The 21,508-nt window shown below is 31.0% G+C and overlaps 4 protein-coding genes across 9 annotated transcripts in view; 3 read left to right on the top strand and 1 right to left on the bottom strand.

Moving 5' to 3' along the window:
- Positions 1–1,632: 1,632 nt before the first annotated feature.
- Positions 1,633–13,636, bottom strand: LOC119670931 (dnaJ protein homolog 1-like). Of its 2 annotated transcripts, none has more exons than XM_038081388.1 (2): positions 13,547–13,636; positions 1,633–2,853 (listed from the first exon to the last, which is right to left on the bottom strand). In XM_038081388.1, the coding sequence occupies exon 2, from the start codon at positions 2,816–2,818 to the stop codon at positions 1,781–1,783; it is 1,038 nt and encodes a 345-aa protein (XP_037937316.1). In that variant the 5' UTR covers positions 2,819–2,853; positions 13,547–13,636; the 3' UTR covers positions 1,633–1,780. The 2 variants fall into 2 exon arrangements, with proteins under 2 accessions (XP_037937316.1, XP_037937324.1); XM_038081396.1 differs by lacking the exon at positions 13,547–13,636 and adding an exon at positions 3,758–3,979.
- Positions 6,466–8,529, top strand: LOC119670975 (trafficking protein particle complex subunit 3-like). The gene is made up of 3 exons (XM_038081444.1): positions 6,466–6,553; positions 7,865–8,275; positions 8,345–8,529. The coding sequence occupies exons 1-3, from the start codon at positions 6,515–6,517 to the stop codon at positions 8,429–8,431; spliced, it is 537 nt and encodes a 178-aa protein (XP_037937372.1). The 5' UTR covers positions 6,466–6,514; the 3' UTR covers positions 8,432–8,529.
- Positions 6,472–7,727, top strand: LOC119670947 (nuclear transcription factor Y subunit alpha-like). 4 transcript variants are annotated; one of them, XM_038081407.1, is made up of 2 exons: positions 6,472–6,553; positions 6,643–7,694. In XM_038081407.1, the coding sequence occupies exon 2, from the start codon at positions 6,706–6,708 to the stop codon at positions 7,645–7,647; it is 942 nt and encodes a 313-aa protein (XP_037937335.1). In that variant the 5' UTR covers positions 6,472–6,553; positions 6,643–6,705; the 3' UTR covers positions 7,648–7,694. The 4 variants fall into 4 exon arrangements, with proteins under 4 accessions (XP_037937335.1, XP_037937350.1, XP_037937358.1 ...); XM_038081422.1 differs by having other exon boundaries at positions 6,483–6,553; positions 6,615–7,694; XM_038081430.1 differs by having other exon boundaries at positions 6,489–6,553; positions 6,646–7,727.
- LOC119670912 (ubiquitin carboxyl-terminal hydrolase 47) overlaps positions 10,259–21,508 on the top strand; it is a 42,022-nt gene continuing 30,772 nt past the window's right edge. The window contains exon 1 of one of the 2 annotated variants that reach the window (XM_038081367.1): positions 10,259–10,406. In XM_038081367.1, coding sequence (XP_037937295.1) covers positions 10,403–10,406 — 4 coding nt within the window. In that variant the 5' untranslated portion in view covers positions 10,259–10,402. The remainder of the gene's footprint in view (positions 10,407–21,508) is intronic. The other variant, XM_038081358.1, reaches the window with a different exon arrangement.

Below are 21,508 nucleotides of genomic sequence, written 5' to 3'. Positions count from 1 at the left end.
TCACTAAAAATTAATAGAATGCATTTTATACTATATATAAAATCGCTAAAACTGGTTTTCACTGGTTTTCACTGGTTTTCACTGGTTTGTGATCTGTTAAATATACTACGTAAGATTATACACAACGATTAAGCTGCACTCACTAGCAGTAGTAATCGCTGGCGATTGTCAGTTTAGTCAATTTATATTGACTGCTTCCAAACGCAGAATTAAGCTGCAATGTAGTTGAGGAAATCCATTTCAATAGCATTGCGTATTGTGACTTAAGTCGCTGTGCCTGGTATATAATTTGACTGTCGTAAGTATCGTTAATTACTGTTGTTTTTTCGTATGTTGCGTCTTCCTTATGGATTTTGAGTCATAATCATAAGATAATCGTACTGCAGTATTATAAAAACTTCTTTTCATACTATTTCCACTCTCAGATTCAAACTCTGGAAGGAGTCGAGAGTCTAGATTGTACCCACAGCTACAGTTGTGTAGTAATAGCCACTTTCGTTTTAATTAACTTTCGTTTTGAACTTTTAGAAATTTCTAAATTTCTAGTAATAAAAAGTATTTTTATTTCTAAGTAATTGCAAAAGACAAATTTCATATTTTTAGTAATTTATTGAGAAAATATATACATATATACGTATATGTACACATTCTCATTATAATCAATAATATAAATACATTTTTTCAATCCTTAATCTTAAAATTTAATATAAATTTTATTTTTAATTTCAATCAACTTAAGATACATAAAAAAAAACCTATAATTAAACAACGTTAATTAGTTTACAATAAAAATAGAATTATTCTTGAAACTGAATTTTAACAAAGGTCTTATAATTACTTGTACTAAAACGTACGTTCCGATCATACATTTTTAATTCAAATGATATTTTCACTTCATACATTTTTCGTAGATAGATTTAAAACGTTTTTGAAGATTACAAAAAAGTTGACAGAAAAATAAAAATAATAGATTTTTGTTATTTTTCCAAAGACTTAGCTCAGCTCAGTCAATAATATACATTAATAACTTGCGAAATCAAATTTTAAATTATTTTAAGATCATATTTTCTATAACTTTTATTTTTGCTAAAATCAGTCTTCATATTTGTTTTCTTCAGCAGCGTTTTAAACCTAATTTTCTACATATTAGTATATGATACATATATTATATAAAAACTTAAATTTCTTATTTTCATAACTGTTTACATACATTTGACATATTTCTTAAAGTATATATACTGTTCTATAAGGAAATAAACTAGTTTACAACATACAATCTTGGACCTTTAAACCTTAATTCAAGCCGGTCTATATCATACAATTTCAAAGGTGACTGACTACTCTCTGTGTTCTCTTATTTACTATATTATAATTATTTACAAAATAATATTTATTGCTTTATACATAGCATTATTTTAGCCAAGTAAAAATGTTGTCTTTTCTAATGTACTAATAAATGTACAATTAATTACAAGATACATCCTTTACAAACGAATCAAGATTATAATATATATATAAGAGATATTAATCATTAAAACAAACTTATTAACAACATTAAACTATAAAATTTTGCAGTTATTTAGTTGGATTTAATATTGCTTTTGGTTGTTAAATTGAAATAAAAAACATAAATGTATATGGACTCGGCATGTTTTGCAAGCAATATAATTTCTTATATAATAAATATATTAATGTTTGTTGTTTTCTCCTGCCGTTGCAATAATTGTTTTAAATTTGATAAGAATGTTTTACCTCCCGATGTAATAGACCTCGCATCCATTTAGTTTGGCAGCAAATCATTTAGCACTTCTTTCGCGTCATGATGCAATGTGTCAGGAAATTTGATATCAAACGATACCAGCAAATCACCACGACGGTTTTGTTCCTTAGGATATGGTAGGCCACGCCCTGATACTCGCTTAATAGTGCTTGGTTTGATAATTTCATTCTGCATATTCAAGCCGATACGGTCACCTTGCAGTGTTGGAACTTGTACTAATGTGCCGCACAATGCTTGTTTTAGGGAGATTACTGCACTATATTTGAGATCATTTCCATCACGTTTGAACAGGTGATGTGGCTTATCACGAATAATAAAAATAATATCGGCGGGTATTTTGCCAGGCTTTTGATCACCTTCTTGTTGAAAAGTTATTTTGGTACCAGCCTTCCACCCCGGTTTCACATTGATATTTATTACTTTCGTCTCTTTCCGAGAATTACCATCCGCACCATGACACATACGCGATATTTTCATTTTTTTTACACAACCCTTGTCGATCTCTTCTAATGTAACATATAAATCATGCTCAATAGGCGGATCTTGAGCTTGTCGCTTCCGATTTGGTTGTACATTGAATGATTGTGAACGGAATGCCCCGCCTAGACCGCCAGGCATTTGTGTAAATTCACCATCATCAAACATACTCTGAGTTTGGAATGTACCGTGTGGAATACCACCGCCTCCGCTATTGTCAAAGAAGAAACTAAACGGATCAGATGAGCCAAAGAATTGTGCAAATGTGCTACGCGGATCACCGTGGAATGTATATGTGTTAGTACCGCCACCTGATTCATTACCACCGCCAGGTATGCCACCTTTAAGGCCCTCTTCACCATACTGATCATATATATCTCGTTTGCTTTTATCTGATAGTACCTCATAAGCTTCTGCTATTTCTATAAAACGTTCTTCTGCTTGAGGTGACTTATTTTTATCGGGATGATATTTTAGTGCCAATTTCCGGTAGGCTTTTTTGATTTCCTCCTCGGTGGCATTTTTGTTAATTCCCAAAATTTTGTAATAGTCTTTTCCCATTTTTCTTTTGTATTTTTAGAGGCTTTTTAAATAATCTAAAAAATAGAATATAATTATTAAAATATGTAAATAATCAAAATAATATTTTAATTCAAGTAATATGTGTAGAATATTTATATTTTAAACAATATATTTTTGTTTTTGTTTATGACATAAACGTTTTTCTATATTGTGCTTGTTATGATTGGAAAATAATTCTTATTTTCAAATTGTTTAAATAAAATTTCAGAATTCTAAGCATTCTATTTTAAAAATGTCCGTTAAAACATAATTACATATAAAGTTGAAAGAGAAAAACCTTCAAAACATAACAATAAAAGAATTTTCTAGAAATTCGTTATATCGTTCTTATAGGTGAAATCCTAAACGAAATTATTTACATTGCATATGTATAAAAATTTCATCCTCCCTGCCCTGCCGCCCTAAGTAAAATTAAATTCCGTTAAAGTCAAAACAAAGAAACTAGCTCACTCTAACCAATTGTTATACATACAAAACCCAACAAAACTCATTCATTTGCATTCGCTTGCACTTATGCTTTGTTGGATGACGTAAAATCTTTAGATAAGTCAAGAAAAATCTTAAATCTTGTAATTTGGTCATATGAAAAGAAACTTTCAAGACCTTAAACTCAATAAAACCTCAATTATTTATGCACAGTGAAACTCAATTCTTTTTCAAATATTTATATAAGACAATAAATATATTAATTCATTTAAGAGAATTTTTTCCTGTTTGAAAATATATGTACACCACGTATTCACTTTACAATTTTTTATTGCATTTAATATTTTCAAGAAATTATTTAAATACCGCTTAAAATGATAATATCTTGATCTTTTTGATATTCTACACATTATTTAATTTAATTTTAATTAACTTATAATTATTAATTATAATGGAATTAATAATTTAATTCCAATTTATAACATTTCGTACCTTTTTACACTTCACTAATAATTTATCTCAAATATTATTGTTTGTCGTAACTTATCAGTCTATAAACAAATATTTTCACTTTAAACAATATTCGACAGATGTACACTTTATTATTTAATGTTAGGTACACTTTTTATATTATTTAATCAAAACCGTTCAATACGTAGGAATTTATACGCTCCTAACTTCTCTACAACAAATTTCTTTTTCAATTAACCGATTGTGCCCAATGACAGCTGTATTTATAGAAAATTTTGATACGATGTTCTAGAATATTCCGGATGAATTTGACGTTTCTCGAATTTTCTTTCTTTCTCTCCTTCTCTAAATCACGCTTTGATTATTTGTATAAAATTTTGCTACAGTGTTGTATTTATTCGAATTATATGAAAATATTTATAAAAACACTCAGTCTGACAATTACTTGTTAAAATTTGTTTGCAATATATATTTGTCTTATAATCAATTTTAAAACTGATTTAAAAATAAATTTCAGGAGCATTGTATTTTCTAAACCATTGTTAAAGCCATCCATAAAGTAGGTAATAGTATGTACTCATTCCCTTCATAAAAGCAGTTTATATGATTTAGGCCGCTAATGAAGTTGTTTATTCGTATAAAAAGCTTTCATACTGTCCAATTTAATTAAAATTAAATTAAAGGGTGTTACAAAAAACATCGAATGCAACGTTGGAAATCACATTTCTCGAAAACTCAAGTAAACGTGAACACACATTGTGCATACTAGTCTTGAAAATATTTAGAACAGCAGATTTTGATTTACGTATTTAACAATGCCAAGAAAAAGTGGAAAGCAGAATACATATATTGAATACTGCGCTGGATTTTAATGTTGCAGAATTAATGGGTAATTTAGATTCGTGCATTTATATATTTAATATAGCAGTACATTTATATTCATATGAATTTCAGAAAGTGATGGTGATGGTGATGGTGACGATGCAAGAAGTGACATTTTGGATGATTTAGAAGAAGACATTTCCACTGTGCTTAGGTGCCGTCATGGAATTTCAACAAAGGTTTCAAAATTGATTGAATAGTTCAATGATGTCCTCACGACTATTGATGACAATAGATTGCGTCAAATGCTACGAGTTGGGCGACTACAATTCCACAAAATCGTTAACTTTTTAGCTAACGACGAAGAATTTACTAAGGACGTGTGCGAGTTAGGCTAAGTTGCATTTTATATGAGGCAAATTCTAAGTTGTGCCGATACATGTATAAATCAACTTATATATAAATGGAAACGACTAGATTTGAATTTGATGAATTTACATTAATTTAGCTGCAGTGTGAACATGGTATAAGTTGGTTAAGAGTAATATAACATTGCATTATTCCGGATAACCAAAACCCCATCAAATCACTCAAAAATTCGTCGCTCCCACCAGATTATGAGTACGATCGTTATGACACCTTTACAAGCTAACTACAGCAAATAATACTAATCATAACTTAGTTCCAAAGCACTCTACTGTCAGAGGAAACCAACCCGCAAGGCAGTAAAGACCGTGGCGACCGCGCAATACTTAGAAGAGACAAACTGAAACCACATTAAGAAACGCTGGAAAGAGCTAGAGTGAAACAAAACATCTTGCATTAGATAGAGTTCAATGAAAATTATTTGTTACGGCCCTATGTTCCACCGAGGAATAAAAGGATTAGTTTTATGTAAATTTTAATTTACTTCCACTTTTTCGTGTCATTTTCTTGCTTTAATGTAAAGTAAATTAAAAAAAAAAAATTTATTAGTTTTAGCAACTGAATATTATAGGTATACCTGAAAAAAATTTAGAAATTTAGACCTTTGAGACTGCGTCTGAAAATATTTATTATGACTAAAAATGAAAAAAATTCGCTTTCCCTAAAATCCAGAAAATCAAAAATTAATAAATGAGTAATGAATTTTCTAGTTATTTTAAGATAAACTGCAATGTTGATGCAAGAATTACTTGCTTTCTACGACTTATAGCAAAACTTTGCAACGGAAATTATTCCAAAGTAGTTTATTTTTTTTTTAAATAATTTTACATAAGCATTTAAAAGCCTTAATGATGATATATGGACATTATTTGTACACTGGAAATTGAAAGTTAATGGTGTTTTCATTTTGTCTAATAACGCGAACAATTTGTTTATTTGTCATAGTTTGTTTTGCAATTATATATTCAATCCTACTCTTTACTTATAAGCTCAACTTATTTATCTGTAGAAAATGAAATAGGCTTCGCAAACTTTATTTCGACGGCTTCCACAACATTTAAGAATCAGTTAGATGGTAAGCAACGTAAGAAATTAATTCAAAGCAAAATGCACAATCAACCAAACCTGTGTATTTGATAGGAACGAAATAAACAAAAGTGGCCAACATTGTTTATTTCGTTTCTATCAAATACGCAGGTTTTGTTGCTTGTGCATTTCGCTTTGAATTAATTTTTTACGTTACCTACCGTCTAACTGAGCCTTTAATCCAGTGGCACTACTGCTTTTTTGTAATAATCAGTGGGTTAATATGCATCTCTCAAAACTTATTGGAACGCTTCTGAATATGTCAAAGGGAAACGTTCTGCTCTCATCAAGCCAAGCAAATAAATGCAATTGTCTTTTTGTATATTTTTAGGATGGCAACGTCGTTTCTTGAGTGAAATTTTGACATTAGTGGAAAACGCAACAAAACCACGAATTATTTGTATCAAATATAGAATTAGTTATTTCATATAAAGTGGATAAATTATGTCCCGGCAAACATCTCGTTTTGACGCAAAAAAAGTGGTAAGTAATATTATTGTGTGCGTTTTAGAGTTAATTTAATTTATAAGTAGAACAACCACAGCTTAAAACGGCTTCCTTCGATTTTCCAGCAGTAATAGCAAAACAGTATAGGCGTACTGCACCAAGCACGGCCGAGCATTTACTAATTTATAATGGAAAACCATTCTGCCAATACTGCAACACCTCAACAACAAGAAAACATAAGTGCAAACAATAATAATACAATTATTTCTAGTGGTGGCGGTCAGGCGGGCAATCAAATTCAAGTGATACCAATGCCTGCAGTTATAATAGGACAACAGCAAGCGCAAGCGGCGGGCGTGCAGCCGCAGCTTATACAATTGCAACCGAATCAAATAATAATGCAACAACCACAACAGAACACGCAGCCGATGCAATTAATGCAATTGCCTGATGGGCAGACATTGTATTATCAGCCCACAGTATCATTGGATCACACAGCTGCTGTTGCGGCGGCAGCGCAGCAGGCTCAGCCGCAATATATAAACATAAATGGGCAACTTATGCAAATAGCCACCGCTACACCGCAATCTACTCCTACAGCGGCAGTGGGACAACAAATAATTATGATGCCTCAGACGGGTGTAACTACAACGGGAGTGAGTGCGCCTGTAACAGCTGCAAGTGCAATTACCGCCCAAACGCAAAATGCGACTGCCACAATTAATAATTCGAATGCGACAAACGCAACAGATTCTTCACCTACTACATCTCAAGCTGTGAACGAGGATGAAGTGAAACCGGAAGCAGAGGAAGAACCACTTTACGTTAATGCGAAACAGTACAAACGTATACTTATACGACGACAAGCACGTGCCAAACTTGAGTCTCGTATTCCTAAAGAACGCTCCAAATATTTGCATGAATCACGTCATAGGCATGCTATGAACCGTGTACGAGGCGAAGGTGGCCGTTTTCATTCAGCTCCAGAAAAAGGCGATCAGCTGCATTCTATTGGTGGCAGTAGTAGTGGGCAACAAATGCAACAAACTATGCGTTCTACAGTACGGACACAGCCAAAACTAATAGCCCCACATCAGACGCCAAACATAACGATAACGCCCATAAAATAACTCAGTGAATTATTTATATTTGTAAAATATTTTAAAATTTAAGTTTAGCAATTAAGTTTAGTTGTAAATAAAATAGAAAACACTTGACGCAGTTTTTAAAATATAAAATTCAATTATATAATTATACAAAATTACTCTTATAGTCATTTTATATACTATTTATACCATTGAGACAAATAAACATTACTAAATCGCATATTTGTTTTGTCTTTTGTAGAACGCGGAGTTTTTAACTCTCACCTATGGCGCTTTGGTGACACAAATGTTGCGTGACTTCGAGAATGTCGAGGATGTTAATAAACAACTCGAACGTATTGGCTACAATATGGGTATGCGTCTCATAGAAGATTTTCTAGCACGCACACAAGCTCCACGTTGCTTGGAGATGCGCGAGACTGCAGATCGCATACAGCAAGCATTCCGTATTTATCTAAATGTGCAACCATCAATTTCTAATTGGTCACCTGCGCTAGATGAATTCTCATTGATATTCGATTCAAACCCTTTAACGGAATTCGTTGAACTTCCACAAGATTTGACAAATTTGCGTTATAGTTCAATTTTTAGTGGCTGCATACGTGGTGCACTCGAAATGGTGCAACTTGAAGTGCAGTGTTGGTTCGCTCAGGTATAATCGTATATTTTTAAATAGTTTAAACCACATCTGGTGAATTTTAAATTTATTTTAAAATTATAGGATCAGTTAAAGGGTGATAATGTTACAGAGCTACGAGTTAAGTTTATTAGGCGCTTGGAGGATGCTATTCCAGCTGGAGAAGATTAAAATTATTTAAAGTATTTACTATTTTTAATGAAGTATTTATACGGTTATGTATCATTCAGATGAATCTAGACAAAATATAAAACAACTAGTAATAATTATTTAAGCAGATTATATTATATTGCGTGCATACGACTAATCTATTGAATATATTCGCTTGAATGAAACTGAAGAAAAAAACTAAATGTTTATGTGCTTAAAACTAACTTTGGGAGATAATGTTGGGAGAACAATTGATACTCGTATTATTAAAAAAAAAGTAGGCGATCATGTTGACTGCCAGATTTTATGCTGGTTTCATCAGTATTTCAACTATATGCGATCCAATCAATCTTCCGTTCATAACAACCAAGTTTTGCTTGCTATCACCATTCTCGTTTCACCGTTCGAACTGGTGGTTGAATGTAATTACAACAGATTATAAGTTGGTTCCATCATTGTTTTCAAGTAAGTATTTATATACAAATGAATATATATATCTCTTTCATCTACATCGATCGAGGTATGCAGATCTGAGATTTGAATTATTGCTTAGACTGATGAAGTGATAAACAATAATCCAGTCAAGGCGTAAAGAGGGTTTTAAAAATACCTCGAGTTAAGAAATAGTAAAAGTGCTCAAGTGCACTGGCTCAAATAGCCATCCGTATTTCCTCTATTTTTATTTCTTCAAAAATTAGCTGTTGGTTAGTTCGTGTCATGAGGCGTTGTTTACCAATAGTTTATATATATATATTTTTTGTATATATATATTTATATATATTGCTATATATACATATAAGTATACATATATATATATAACTTACAACATATAATATATACAATTTGAATGGGCATTTTTCCGCTGGCTTCGTTAGACCAGTTCAAGCAATCTTAAGTAAGTTAACTGGTCTAACGAAGCCAGTGGAAACATACTATAAGTCTATTTTCATAAAAATCAACCACTATAAATTGGGAAAATTCTGAATATGACTGTGTATATATATACGTAAATACATATACATATATGTATATACATAAGTTTAAATAAATATACATAAATACATATATGTACATAGTTTGGAAAAATACGCTTTCTGGAATTGAGATTCTCAATCGTATTTCTAACATATTTTAAGTTTATTTTTTATTTTTCAAATCTTTTTTGCTTTATGAACATATTTTGCTACTGAATTTTCCTTCTTTCATACACCGTTTTCTCTTCATCGTCACTTGAAGCAAGCTACCTACTGTTTTTTTCAATAGAAACGCTCAAACTTACTATCTAGTGTAACTAGTGTATGTATGTGTGTTAAGCTAGGTCTATGCGGAGCTGTTTATGTCTATAATATGGTATATATCATGTTCTTATTATATCATATTATTGGTTTATTATATTCTATTATTACAGAATGATTAAACAATTTCAATTGTACACAATTATTTATGTGATTTATATATTAATTATTTAAATAAATCAATAATTACAAACAAGAAATACTTCCAAAACCACTAATGTTCGGTATTTGGCAAGACTCGAAACAGCCGTATGGTCACCCAAAAATTTAATAATTTTTATATAATTTAATAGATCAAAATTTTGTTGTTGTAGTTCAGTACTGTTTGAAACTTTTCTATTATGCATTTATCTAAGGCTGTGAGCATTTTATGGCGATAGTGTCAAAATTATTTAATATTTTGTGTTGTTTGAATTGAAAACGCCGAAAAAACAATGCAACATATAATTTTGGTATAATACAATCCAAAATCGTACGTTCCACAACAGCTGTCAAAAATTCATGAAATGCCTACACACCCTATAGCGTAGATAAAAGAGTACGTATGTTGCCTGACGTTTACGCAGAGTTCGAAATAAACTTGTTGTTGTTGGTCACGAAAATTTACGGAAAAATTACTTGGAAAAATAGAAAGAAAAATTTGTATCGAATTTAAAGAAATTTTTATTTTTGGTTTTATAGCGCTAAGCATACGATAATGGGTAAGTTATAGTTTGAAAATAATTGATACATAAAATTCGAGCAGATTGCTGTACATACGGCTTAAGTTTGATTGTGTGTACATGTGTGCTTGTGCGTGTGTGTGCGTTTCGCTAATTATCGATTTTCAATTGTGGTTGCTGCAAAATGCCGTAAGGTGCGCCAAACGTACGTCGTTTGCTCGCAGATGGAGTCGTTCAACACAACAAGAGGATTCTCGGATTCTCAGTCAGTTATCAGACTTACGGTGAATCTGTACGTGACCAAATAGAAACGGCGTTTCATATTAAAAAATAATTAAAAATATTTTTAAATAAAAAGTATTCGCGAACGCCGCTACTGCAGCTCGAAATTGCAAGCCACGTCTTTAGCCACAAAAAATCACATCGGAGCACAATAGAAATTGGTGCAATATGACGAGGAAGTGCATATGTGCTATTTAATTCGGTAATTGGAAAATCTTTGTGAATTTCTGTAAACATTTGCGAATCGTGGAAACAAACGTATAAACGTATAAGCGATAATGAATTCTGACAAAGAAAAGCAATATTGACCCAAATCAGTCACCTTCAAAATACGTTGTTCCAATTACATATTTGCGTAAGCAGAATTGCAGTGCCTATGAAAGTTGTTACTAATTCGTATTCGCATTCGTATTTATATCAGTTTATACCAAGCAATTAATTTTAAATGCAAATATATAATTACTCTTGCAGATGCGTACAGTATTTGGACAATATAAATATAAAAAAATTCCTTCCAAAGAAAATTCAATTCACACATTTCGTCGTATGCAGAGGTCGTATGGCTGGAGGTTGAAATGATAGTCGACATGGCCTGACCTGACCATATGCTTCTAGGGACATGTTATCGATTAACCGTTTACTAATGTACTTTTATGTACAAAAGACGTAAGCCCATTTACGTGGTTTGTGACCTCAATTCGTTTAAGAAAATTTACTTTCTTCAACTAAACACAAAATTTTTATTGCATTTAAATGATCGACTATTGTGAAATAGAGTGTAATTTCCCTTCCCTTCCCTTCACTGCGCCAAAACAATAACTACGCTATGCGGGGAAATTTACTGAAAATGCGTTCTCACTTGACGTCATGGTCTCTGTCTCTATCCAGTTATTGCCGCATAAGCAAATAAGCCTAAAAATTATATTAGTCAATTCATGTCATATATCAGAAATATTATAAAATTATTACCTAAAAAATATGGCATATGGCATATAATTTAGTAAATATTTCATAAATGTGTGTAAGACTTGAACTCACTAAAACCACCTCTTAGGAATGAATGGAGCAGATTTCCACAGCTTTGAGGAAACTTCATTCCAGTAATCAGAGGAAAGAGATGAGAGTAGATAGACTTTATACCTATTTATATTTATTTATTTATAATATTATAAGTTTAAATATAATATAAAATTACGTACATTAAAATTATAAAATTATTAAAAAAAATACAAAAATTTTTGTTGTTGTGTTTTTGCTACTATTCGATAAAAACTTCTCTATTGAAAACAATAGTTTATTGTTAAACATCAATTTAATATAAAATTATTACCTAAAAAATAAAAATAAATATTCCAAAAATATCTAATAATTATTTATTTATAATAAATTTAAATGTAATATAAAATTATAAATAAACTAAAGAAAAGCTATAACATCACTGGCCCTAAGCTTATGGTTAGCACTCTGGGCTCTATAGGAATAACTTTTTTATTTTAAATTTGAAATATTTTTTAGACTAAACGTCTTTTTTTGGTATATAGTTAAGTATGACCTACGTTATTTATAAATAAACAGACATCGCTACTTGTACATTACTCCAGATAATCATCAGACTAAAGAACTATTTCCTATTCACGATTATAAAGAAATGTCCCTCAGATAACAGCTTAGATTATTGGCAAGGTACCTAATGGTATATTTTAATAATTGTTTTCTACCCACAACTATAAAGAAACACCCTCAGGTCAGAGCTTAGGTAGCTGGTAAGGTACCTAGTGGGATATTTTAATAATTGTTTTCTACCCACAACTATAAAGAAGCACGCTCAGGTCAGAGCTTAGGTAGCTGGTTGGGTATCTAGTGAAACATTTTAGCTTGCGTTATGGTTCCAAGAAGAACCGCGTCTATGTTCCGAAGCCACTCGTCGAGTGTGAGGACGAAGTGCCGTTTACCACATACAAAATGAAATGCACATGGAGATCCTTGGAGGTTACAACAACAACTAAAACAACTACCTGCGTTATTAACTAAAGTAGACTACATTTGTTTATTTGATATGACAGAATGTCATTTCTGCTTGTGAAGGAATGAGACTTCTTGCCTTATTTTTTGTGACTGTCCAATTTTGATTTGCCTTAAAAGAAGAATACTAAACCCCAAACTCTATCCCAAATATCATCTGACATTAGAAAATCCTTAAATACTATCATTTAAAAACTTTCTGTATATGTGTATATATCGAAATCGAATATTTGGGATTCGTTGTTTTGTGATCAAATTTAAAGTAAAGTTTCTCTGGTTTGTAGTGCTTGCGACACACATAAATTTAAAGTCAAATTTTAAACAAATAACTATAAACTATAACGGGTTTAAAATAACAGACTTTATAAAAAACCGTTGCCAAATCTATATACCCGGAAAATTGGAATCATGCCACGGTAGTGGTAGTGCAGAGAGTTTTTCTTTTACCGTTTTTCAAATTTTAGATATTTTTTCAAATATATATATAGCAAATACCAGGGAATTTTATCACCTTTTATGGTACTTCTGCTTTCGAATAATCTGTTCTGTGATTTATTCAAAATTCGTCATTAGACGATTTGGGCTATTATCATTTGAAGTACCTTAATTTCATTAGTAGTGAGGTGACTTTCTGATTATATATATGATATATTATTTCATATATATATATGTGAATAATTTTTTAAATAATCATAGTATTCATTGATTTTCTTATAAAAAAAATCTATTTTTCCGTATAATTGGAGTTTCATATAAAGTTTTCAAAGTAGTGAATCTGTGTTCATAACTATCTCTGGATATCCTTTATTTTGCATTAAGGATATTGTAATAAGCATTTATAAAGTAAAAGAGTGTACTGCGTAAAAGAAACTTACTTGCTTTTGTCATACACACGTCTTTCTTTCTGAAAAATTTATTTCGATTGCCTGAAGTTTTATAAGCTGAGGCTCGACGTTCTCATTTGAAATTTCCGGACTCCAAAATTTTGTACGCGGCAGACAGAACGAACATTTGCCGAATTTGTTTATTGTGAGTTAATATATTTTTGTTTATAACTGCATTACATGATTTTTTTTCTTTTTCAAATAAATAAATTCAAATTTTGAAATTTTTTCTATTTGTTTAACAGAAGATTAAAAAGTTCTACAAATTTATTGACGCTTATAGTCTAAGCATTTGGAATTTGTCCAAACATCAATTTTTGGCTGCTATGAGGTCCAATCATTTATAAATATGTTAAATTTATGTGCTGTTGTCTTAACGAAATGAGAGCATTTATGCATCGTTATGTGTATACAAAAGCTATATAAATCGCATATACCATGTACCATATATCATATATTATTTTTATTTGGTTTATTCCATTTCATGCGTTATGCGGTGGCCTTTTCGCATTTTTGTTTTTATAAATTTTTATTTTTGCTTGAAACGAAGCCTTTAAATATTTTATGGCTTTTAAACATGAAATTTGTTTTATAGAGACCAAGCCTTGCGGTTTATGCGTAAAATTGCTAATACAAATGGGCTAGAAAAATTCAAATGGATAGTTGTTACCCAAATAGACGTTAACCTTCGAGACTTGCGTTGTTAAGTGGTCTGGTTAATGAACAGCGGATAGTTACTACCGCTTATGGTGCTTATGGAATTTTCTTTATATTATCAGTTTAGGTCTTTGATTAAAATATGCAGTAAAAATCGAACTAAGCATTCTGAAAACCACCTTGACCTTTACTTACTTGATATTAAAATTTTTCGACATTTAATTATGTTTTTTCCCTAACTCGTTATTGCTTATTTTATTCATGGCATGTTACTATCAAGTTACCAAATTACTAAGTAGTCTCTCTATATGAAACTCATTCTTTCAAGGCGTACTAGAGAGAACCTTATAATTGCAGATATTAAATTTGATTTTATATTCAAGTATTCACTCTATTCGAAAGCAATCTGTTTGCATGCTATTCACATTTCATTCGATAATAAATTGTTGTTGAATAAACAATAGATTAATAAGCTATATTGTTTTTGTGTTTTCGAATATTTGACTCAATTAAAAAGTCCTTGAATATCATTTACTACTCGGCCTGTATGTTTATACTATTCCACATCTTTGAAGAATATTCAGTATATAAAATTGATTTATCAAAGTACTCTGTTTTAAGAAGACTCTGACTTCAAATAAAGTATTCGTTCATTATATATACAGAACTAGGCGATTGAAGTGTTACCAATTACACACAGATATATCTGTCAAACTGATATTGCCAACTACGCGATATTCATATGAATGACAGCTGTTTATATTGTTTACAAGCTACTACACCTCAAAGTGTATAAAATGTTCGTGTATCGTACCATAAATCGTTATAATAGTACCAGCGACATCACCTGAAATGGTTCGGCGAGTGAACTTCGATTTGAATGAAATCAACGTTGTAATGGTAATCACATGGTCAAAGAATTGAAAATATCCAACGCAGAAGTGAAACATCCAACGCATATTCCAAATTGAGCTCAATATAAAGCCTTACAAGTTCCAAAAGGCACAAGATCTTACACAAAAGCAAGAAAAAGTTAGATTCGAAAGAGCAAAGGAGTTGTTACATTTGCACGAACGTGACGGATTGTGTTCTCTGATAAAAAAAATATCCCCATTGAGCCGTTCATAAACTCTCAAAATGATCGAGGTTACTTAACTGAACGCACTGTCGGAAATTTGAGACTACGTATGGCCACCCGAAGTAATTTTTCATCTCAAGTAATGGTATGGGCAGGCATGCCCGTCGATGAACGCTCTCCAATCATTTTCATCGAGCCTGGTGTCAAAGTCAATGCGACTTATTATCGAGAAATTATTATTTGGAAGTTGTTTTAGAGCCGTGGGCACGCAAATATTTGTGACTCAATAACTCTTTTTCTTTTTGTCCAAATGTCATGACATTTTGACATCACTTCAGTGAAGTGTCCATCTTACCGTTGCATATAGAAATAGTACTCACATATGCATATATATCTTAATTCAATTATCGATATAGCAGCATGTCAGAAATTTTTTATAAATGTAATTACGATTAGGAGGTCTTACTACCAATATCTCTTTTTAAAAAGTCTACCGATATAGCAGCAGTTCAGAAATTTTTTATAAATATAATTACGATTAGGAGGTCTTACTAACAATATCTCTTTTTAAAAAATCTACTTTATTTTGGAATGTACTATGTATTGAAATACTTAGTTATAGGCGGGGACAATTTATCTTATAGAAAGTATATCGTTACCGTTTCGGAATTGTGTATATATCGCTTTCACTATTAAGAGTTTTTTATAATCACTGTTAAGTTTTTTTAGGACGCAGACAACAACCGAGGGATTTTGTAGACTTTTGCAGTATTCGTCATAGTACACCTCGCTTATCCAATAAGTACAAACACAAAGTATACATATAAAGATAATTGTAATTATTATAGGTTGTTTTTCATTTTCTGTGCCTCTGCAGATTTATGTGTCGGAGTCAGCGCTAAATAAATCCATCGACATTTGAATTGTACATTTTAAAATCGTGGGAGGCAGCTAATCGCAATATTTTCTGTACAGCAAAGCAAAAACAAAAGCAAAAGGAAAGCTTTGGTGGTTACTCATCCATGAGAAGCAAAATAAGACCAGTGGAAAGAAATGTTTTTAATTTCATTTCTTTCGTTTTCCACTCAAAAGTGCAGTCGCGAATCGCCAGTCACAAATGCTGATTTTGTTGTTTATTTTTGATGCCAGAAGCTGCAAATGCAGTGAATATGATTAAAATGTTGAAATTTAATTTTGATTGCAACCGCTTCAGTCAGTGCTGCATACAGAACGTTTGTAATGTTTAATTTAATTCGGTATGGAATTGATTTTTTAACTTTACAAAGTTAAAAGTGCCACTGCAGCACTTTTGTGCACCTTTTGTCTACTTTGTAATCATTTATTTATTAACAAATCTCATTAAATTTTTAGTGGTTTTTGAAGTTTGTTGGTTTGTTGATTTGCGTCCTTAGCATTTTTGCCAAATGCAGTAATTTTAGTTGTTGCTGAGTAATCTGTCATTGGATTGCAGTTGCACTTATCTGCGTCGACGGGTCAAGAACCTTTGTCATGTGGCAATAGCACAAGTTGACGCGTTGTGTATTTTTAATTTTTACGCAATATATAAACATGTAATGTGCGTACCCGATGCGCCTTAAAAAACTGGCAACCGCCACTAAATGATTGCCAGCATCCGAAGATAAGTTGTTCTGAGATATTTTTTTATCGTTCCGTTGCAAATTTGTTTAAGTGCACTTTAAATGCTTTTCTACGTACACAGTTTGTTTACGTGAAAATTTGTACAAGTGATACTTATGTAATATGAAATTTTCTTCACCGTCCGTCCATCGTTCTTCATTATTCTTTGTAATACAAGTACTGAAATAGGTATGATAAAGTTACTTTGTCTGATGAAGTAAATTTGGTGGTTTTTAATGATATACATAGCGAAATACGTACTATATAATGTTAATCTCAAAGCTGTTGCAGTTCACAAAGAAGTATTAGAAATAATTAATTATATTTCTGTTTTTACATTAAATTAGAAAAATAAGATACATTTTGTCAGCGTAATATTTCTACTTACATTCCTTTTATAAAAGATTTCTAATACAGTTTTAATTAAGTGCCTCAAGATTTTCAGAGATGGCTCTTAATTTGAATACAAACAGAAGTGTTGCACTCTTTATCTCTCATCTCAACATAAAATTATACTTCCAATTAGCAAATCATTATTGTGTTCTCCAATCATCATTGTTTCATCACAATAAAATATTTAATAGGAATATCCATTATTATGTTGAGGCTAGTTGAGTCAGTGCACTAGGGCACTTTTACTCTCTAATAACTCTGAGGGTTCTTCATAACCCTACTCTACGCCTTGACTGAATTATTATTTATCACTTCATCAGACTAAGCAATAATTGACCTCAGATCTACATACCTCCCCGAGGAGCCTGTAACCATTCTGAGATTCGAATATCGACTTCTTTAAGATATATGATATTTAAGCGGTTATTTTATGTCAGCTTGTGTTTTTTATAACATCTTAACTTATATTGATTGTGTACATTTGTACATCCTTAAATAATATATCGGATTATTTATTGGTTCATTTGATATAGGTTATGTAGATATATGTTATATTAGATATAGGTTTCTTGTTTTAAAATCTATATAGACAACTGCAGAACCAAGGATTGACGATGTTAACTTGTACTTATTTTGTTATAAATGATTATGTTTTAGCAGCTTCATCGTTATCCATCTATTATTTAAAGACAATACAAACAATAGAAAAAGAGAAACAATTGACAGTAGAAAAAATCGCAGAGTACCATGTCTAGAGCAAAGGGTGGTTGTCGTATAACAGTGATGTTATGTTTTGGCATGGACTGAATAAACATCAACAGGCTGTACTACTTAGCATAATCTAATCTCAGAGTAATCACTAACCGTACGGAGCGGTACGCAGATCTTAGATCAGACATTGAATAATCACGAAGATTATCAGGAATACTCAAATTAGTCAGTGAGATGGGCGGGACTATGCAGAATCCACCCAGCTATCAAAGAGTAAAAGTGCCCAGATGCACTAACTCGGAAAAGGCTTAACATAACACGTATAAACATTTATGTTTATCAGTGTATGTATTAAACAGCTTTTAGATTCAAGCATGCATTCATTCGAAATCTATTCATAAGTTATAATACAAATAATAGCCATAATTAATTTTATTACGAAAGGTTGAACCCAATTCTGTTGTAGCATTATGCTTCTCTTTTAATCTAATATACTATATTCTAGTTGCAGCGTAACAGAGATCTATTTTACAAAAAAATAAAAATAAAAACTCATTGTATAAATCAAAATATTTAACTAATTGTTATTTATTTTAATTAATTTGCATAATTTCGTTTGCACTTCAAACGATTAAAGTCATTTGCATCTAATGTTGCTCGTACATAAACGAATTCTCAATGAAATTTTATTTAAAGATTTGCGATTATTTAAAAGTATAATTAACAATGTGGACAGCAAATCAATTCAATTAAAAATTTGTAATGAAATTTTATTGCATTTGAAGAAAAGCAAAATTACTTAAATGCTGGCTGCCTCATCTCACCGCTTGACTCACTGACGCGTTTACTCACTGCAATTTGCGTTCACATAGCTATTTTTGATATGAAAAATTGAAACAAAAAAAAAAAACAAAAATAAATAAATAAATAAACATAATAAACAAAAATTTGAGCAACAAAAGATTTTCATTTTTATAAATAAATTTTGACGAAAATACAAACGAGAGCTAACAAATTAAAAGCCAAAATCTGAAATCTTCCGAATTTCTAAATATCTTTTCTCTGCTTGAGTATCTTTAACGATTTATGCTGAGGACAAATCTCAAAATCTCAAAAAATGTTCAGAGTATGCAGATTTTTCGCATACTCAGTGCGAAGAGTGTTCTTCGGGAGAGAATAGTGGCGGCAATTGTGACTGCTGCATGTACCGCACGATCTCTGGTTCGGTTCACTTCAGATTCTACAGTGGAACGGTACGTTTCGAGAAAGTGGCTCCCCGAATCACGACTGAAGCCGAAGCCTACGTGCGACCGCGTTAGTGTACCCATATCGTGTGAGTGAGTGAGTACGCATGTACGTGTTCAAAAATTGCTGTAGATCAGGCAAGAACGGTTAAGTAAGGTTAATTACCTCACTGCTACTTGCTGCGTGAAAAGTCCTGCGGAGCATATATCTTCAATATTATTGATTATATATCATAAGTAAGGATTATTTCAAGTGTTTAGATTAGTCATTGAAGTATTAACGGTGCGTGAAGTTAAGTTCTCTATTGTGCGTGAGTTCTTTTCTATTATAAGCATTAAGCAGATTCTCGAAATTAAGCAGATTAATTAATTTTACTGCATAAAATCGAAGGAGTTTTTCAAAAAAAAAAATACCAAATAAAAGTTATTATAAAAAGAATTTTGGCACCATTTTGACACCATTTAATTTTTAAAAAAAAATATAAAAAATAATTTTTAAAAATAGCCCATCATGTTTCGCTCCCGATAAAAACGTTTGCGTTGCCGCCGACTATAAAAATCCGTGTCTGCAAAAAATCTAAATCATTCACAAAAAAAAAACAAGAAAAGAAATGTGCATATAATATATATGTATATATAGTATAAATAATAAAATATTTGAAAATTATAAACCAAAAAATAGAAATCAACATTTTTAGCATTTAATAATTTTTGAATTTTGAATTTTGAATTTTTGCAAAATTTCCATTTAATGAAGCATCTAAATAATAATATAAATACAATTCGGTATATAGCTTGAAATCTTATATATGTATAAAAAGCTAAAAATAAAAACGTTAATAGCATATAAATCAAAAAAATTAAAAATAAATTTGAAAACATTCAAGGAAAAAGGAGGCGTTGCCTTGCCCATCACCCAACCAGCACCAGCACCTCCAAGCAGCAATTCAACGCCAACGATTCACATTAGCTTTTGAGTGTCTAATCGAGCAGCACAACAAACAAACGCAAAATACATAAGCCAGAAAGTAAGTCCAACAAATGACAACCACCGAAAAGTTCTATATTCTATATTCTTCATTCTACAGTCTACATTCTCAGTTCTTCAATTGAAAATCTTTAACACATTAAATATGTTGAAGTATTTTTAGATTTCTTCTTAGTCGATATCATCTTAGTTGTTTAGATGATTTAAGTTGCTTGTTGTTGCTTGTTGTTGCTTGTTCTCTTTGAGATATTTTTATTTATACCCGCTTTTTGCAGATGAATATGGGCTAAACTTCATACCACATACCACATAGAAGAATATACTCGTACTCATATATATTATAGATATTTAGATAGTTTTGGCTATTATAGAAATATTTTGGTATAAATGCAAAATCGAACACATTTTTAGAGTGTCAAGGTTAAAATAATAAAAGATTTACCAAAACAATATATCAACTTTTATCTCATTTAAACAGGAAATGTTTTTTTTATATATACTTCCGTTAAATTTTCTATATATAAATTATTTTTTATTATATGCTGTTAGGAGATACGATTTTAAAACCATGTATGAAATGTGTATTTCCTTCGAATTTTTTATAAATAACAAAATTTTCCAGTAAATATAGGGTTAACCATTTTGTGGTTCCAAAAGTAGACATATATAAAACATACTTGTAACTGAAAGATCCATCAAATTTTTATTCCGATATATTACTCGAAATACATACCATATCATTCAAATACTCTTTACGAAACATATTACAGTACTGGATATTTTAGAGTTGATTGTACCTTCCTCATAACATGGTGGTTATGCGTTACCCAAGCATCAAGAATTTGAGGATTATTCGTATAAATATGATCCTTTGCGTAGCCCTACAAAAAATATTCTTGTGATGGAATATCATATATTATATAGATCATTAATAATCACATAATCGATACAGGGCTAACCACATTGTGGTTCCAAAAGTAGATATATATAAAACACATGTGTAATTGTTTCATCAAATTTTTATTTCGATATATTACTCGAAATACATACCATTTCATTCAAATACTATATTTATAGTATTTGATATTTTATATTTTAGAGTTGATTGTACCTTCCTCATAACATGGTGGTTATGCGTTACCCAAGCATCAAGAATTTAAGGATTATTCGTATAAATATGATCCTTTGCGTAGCCCTACAAAAAATATTCTTGTGATGAAATATCATAGATTAATAATCACATA

Source organism: Teleopsis dalmanni, chromosome 1, assembly GCF_002237135.1.
Source record: "Teleopsis dalmanni isolate 2A chromosome 1, ASM223713v2, whole genome shotgun sequence".
NCBI lineage: Eukaryota > Metazoa > Arthropoda > Insecta > Diptera > Diopsidae > Teleopsis > Teleopsis dalmanni.
Note: the sequence above shows the minus strand (reverse complement) of the source record. Positions and strands in the feature narration are given on the sequence as shown.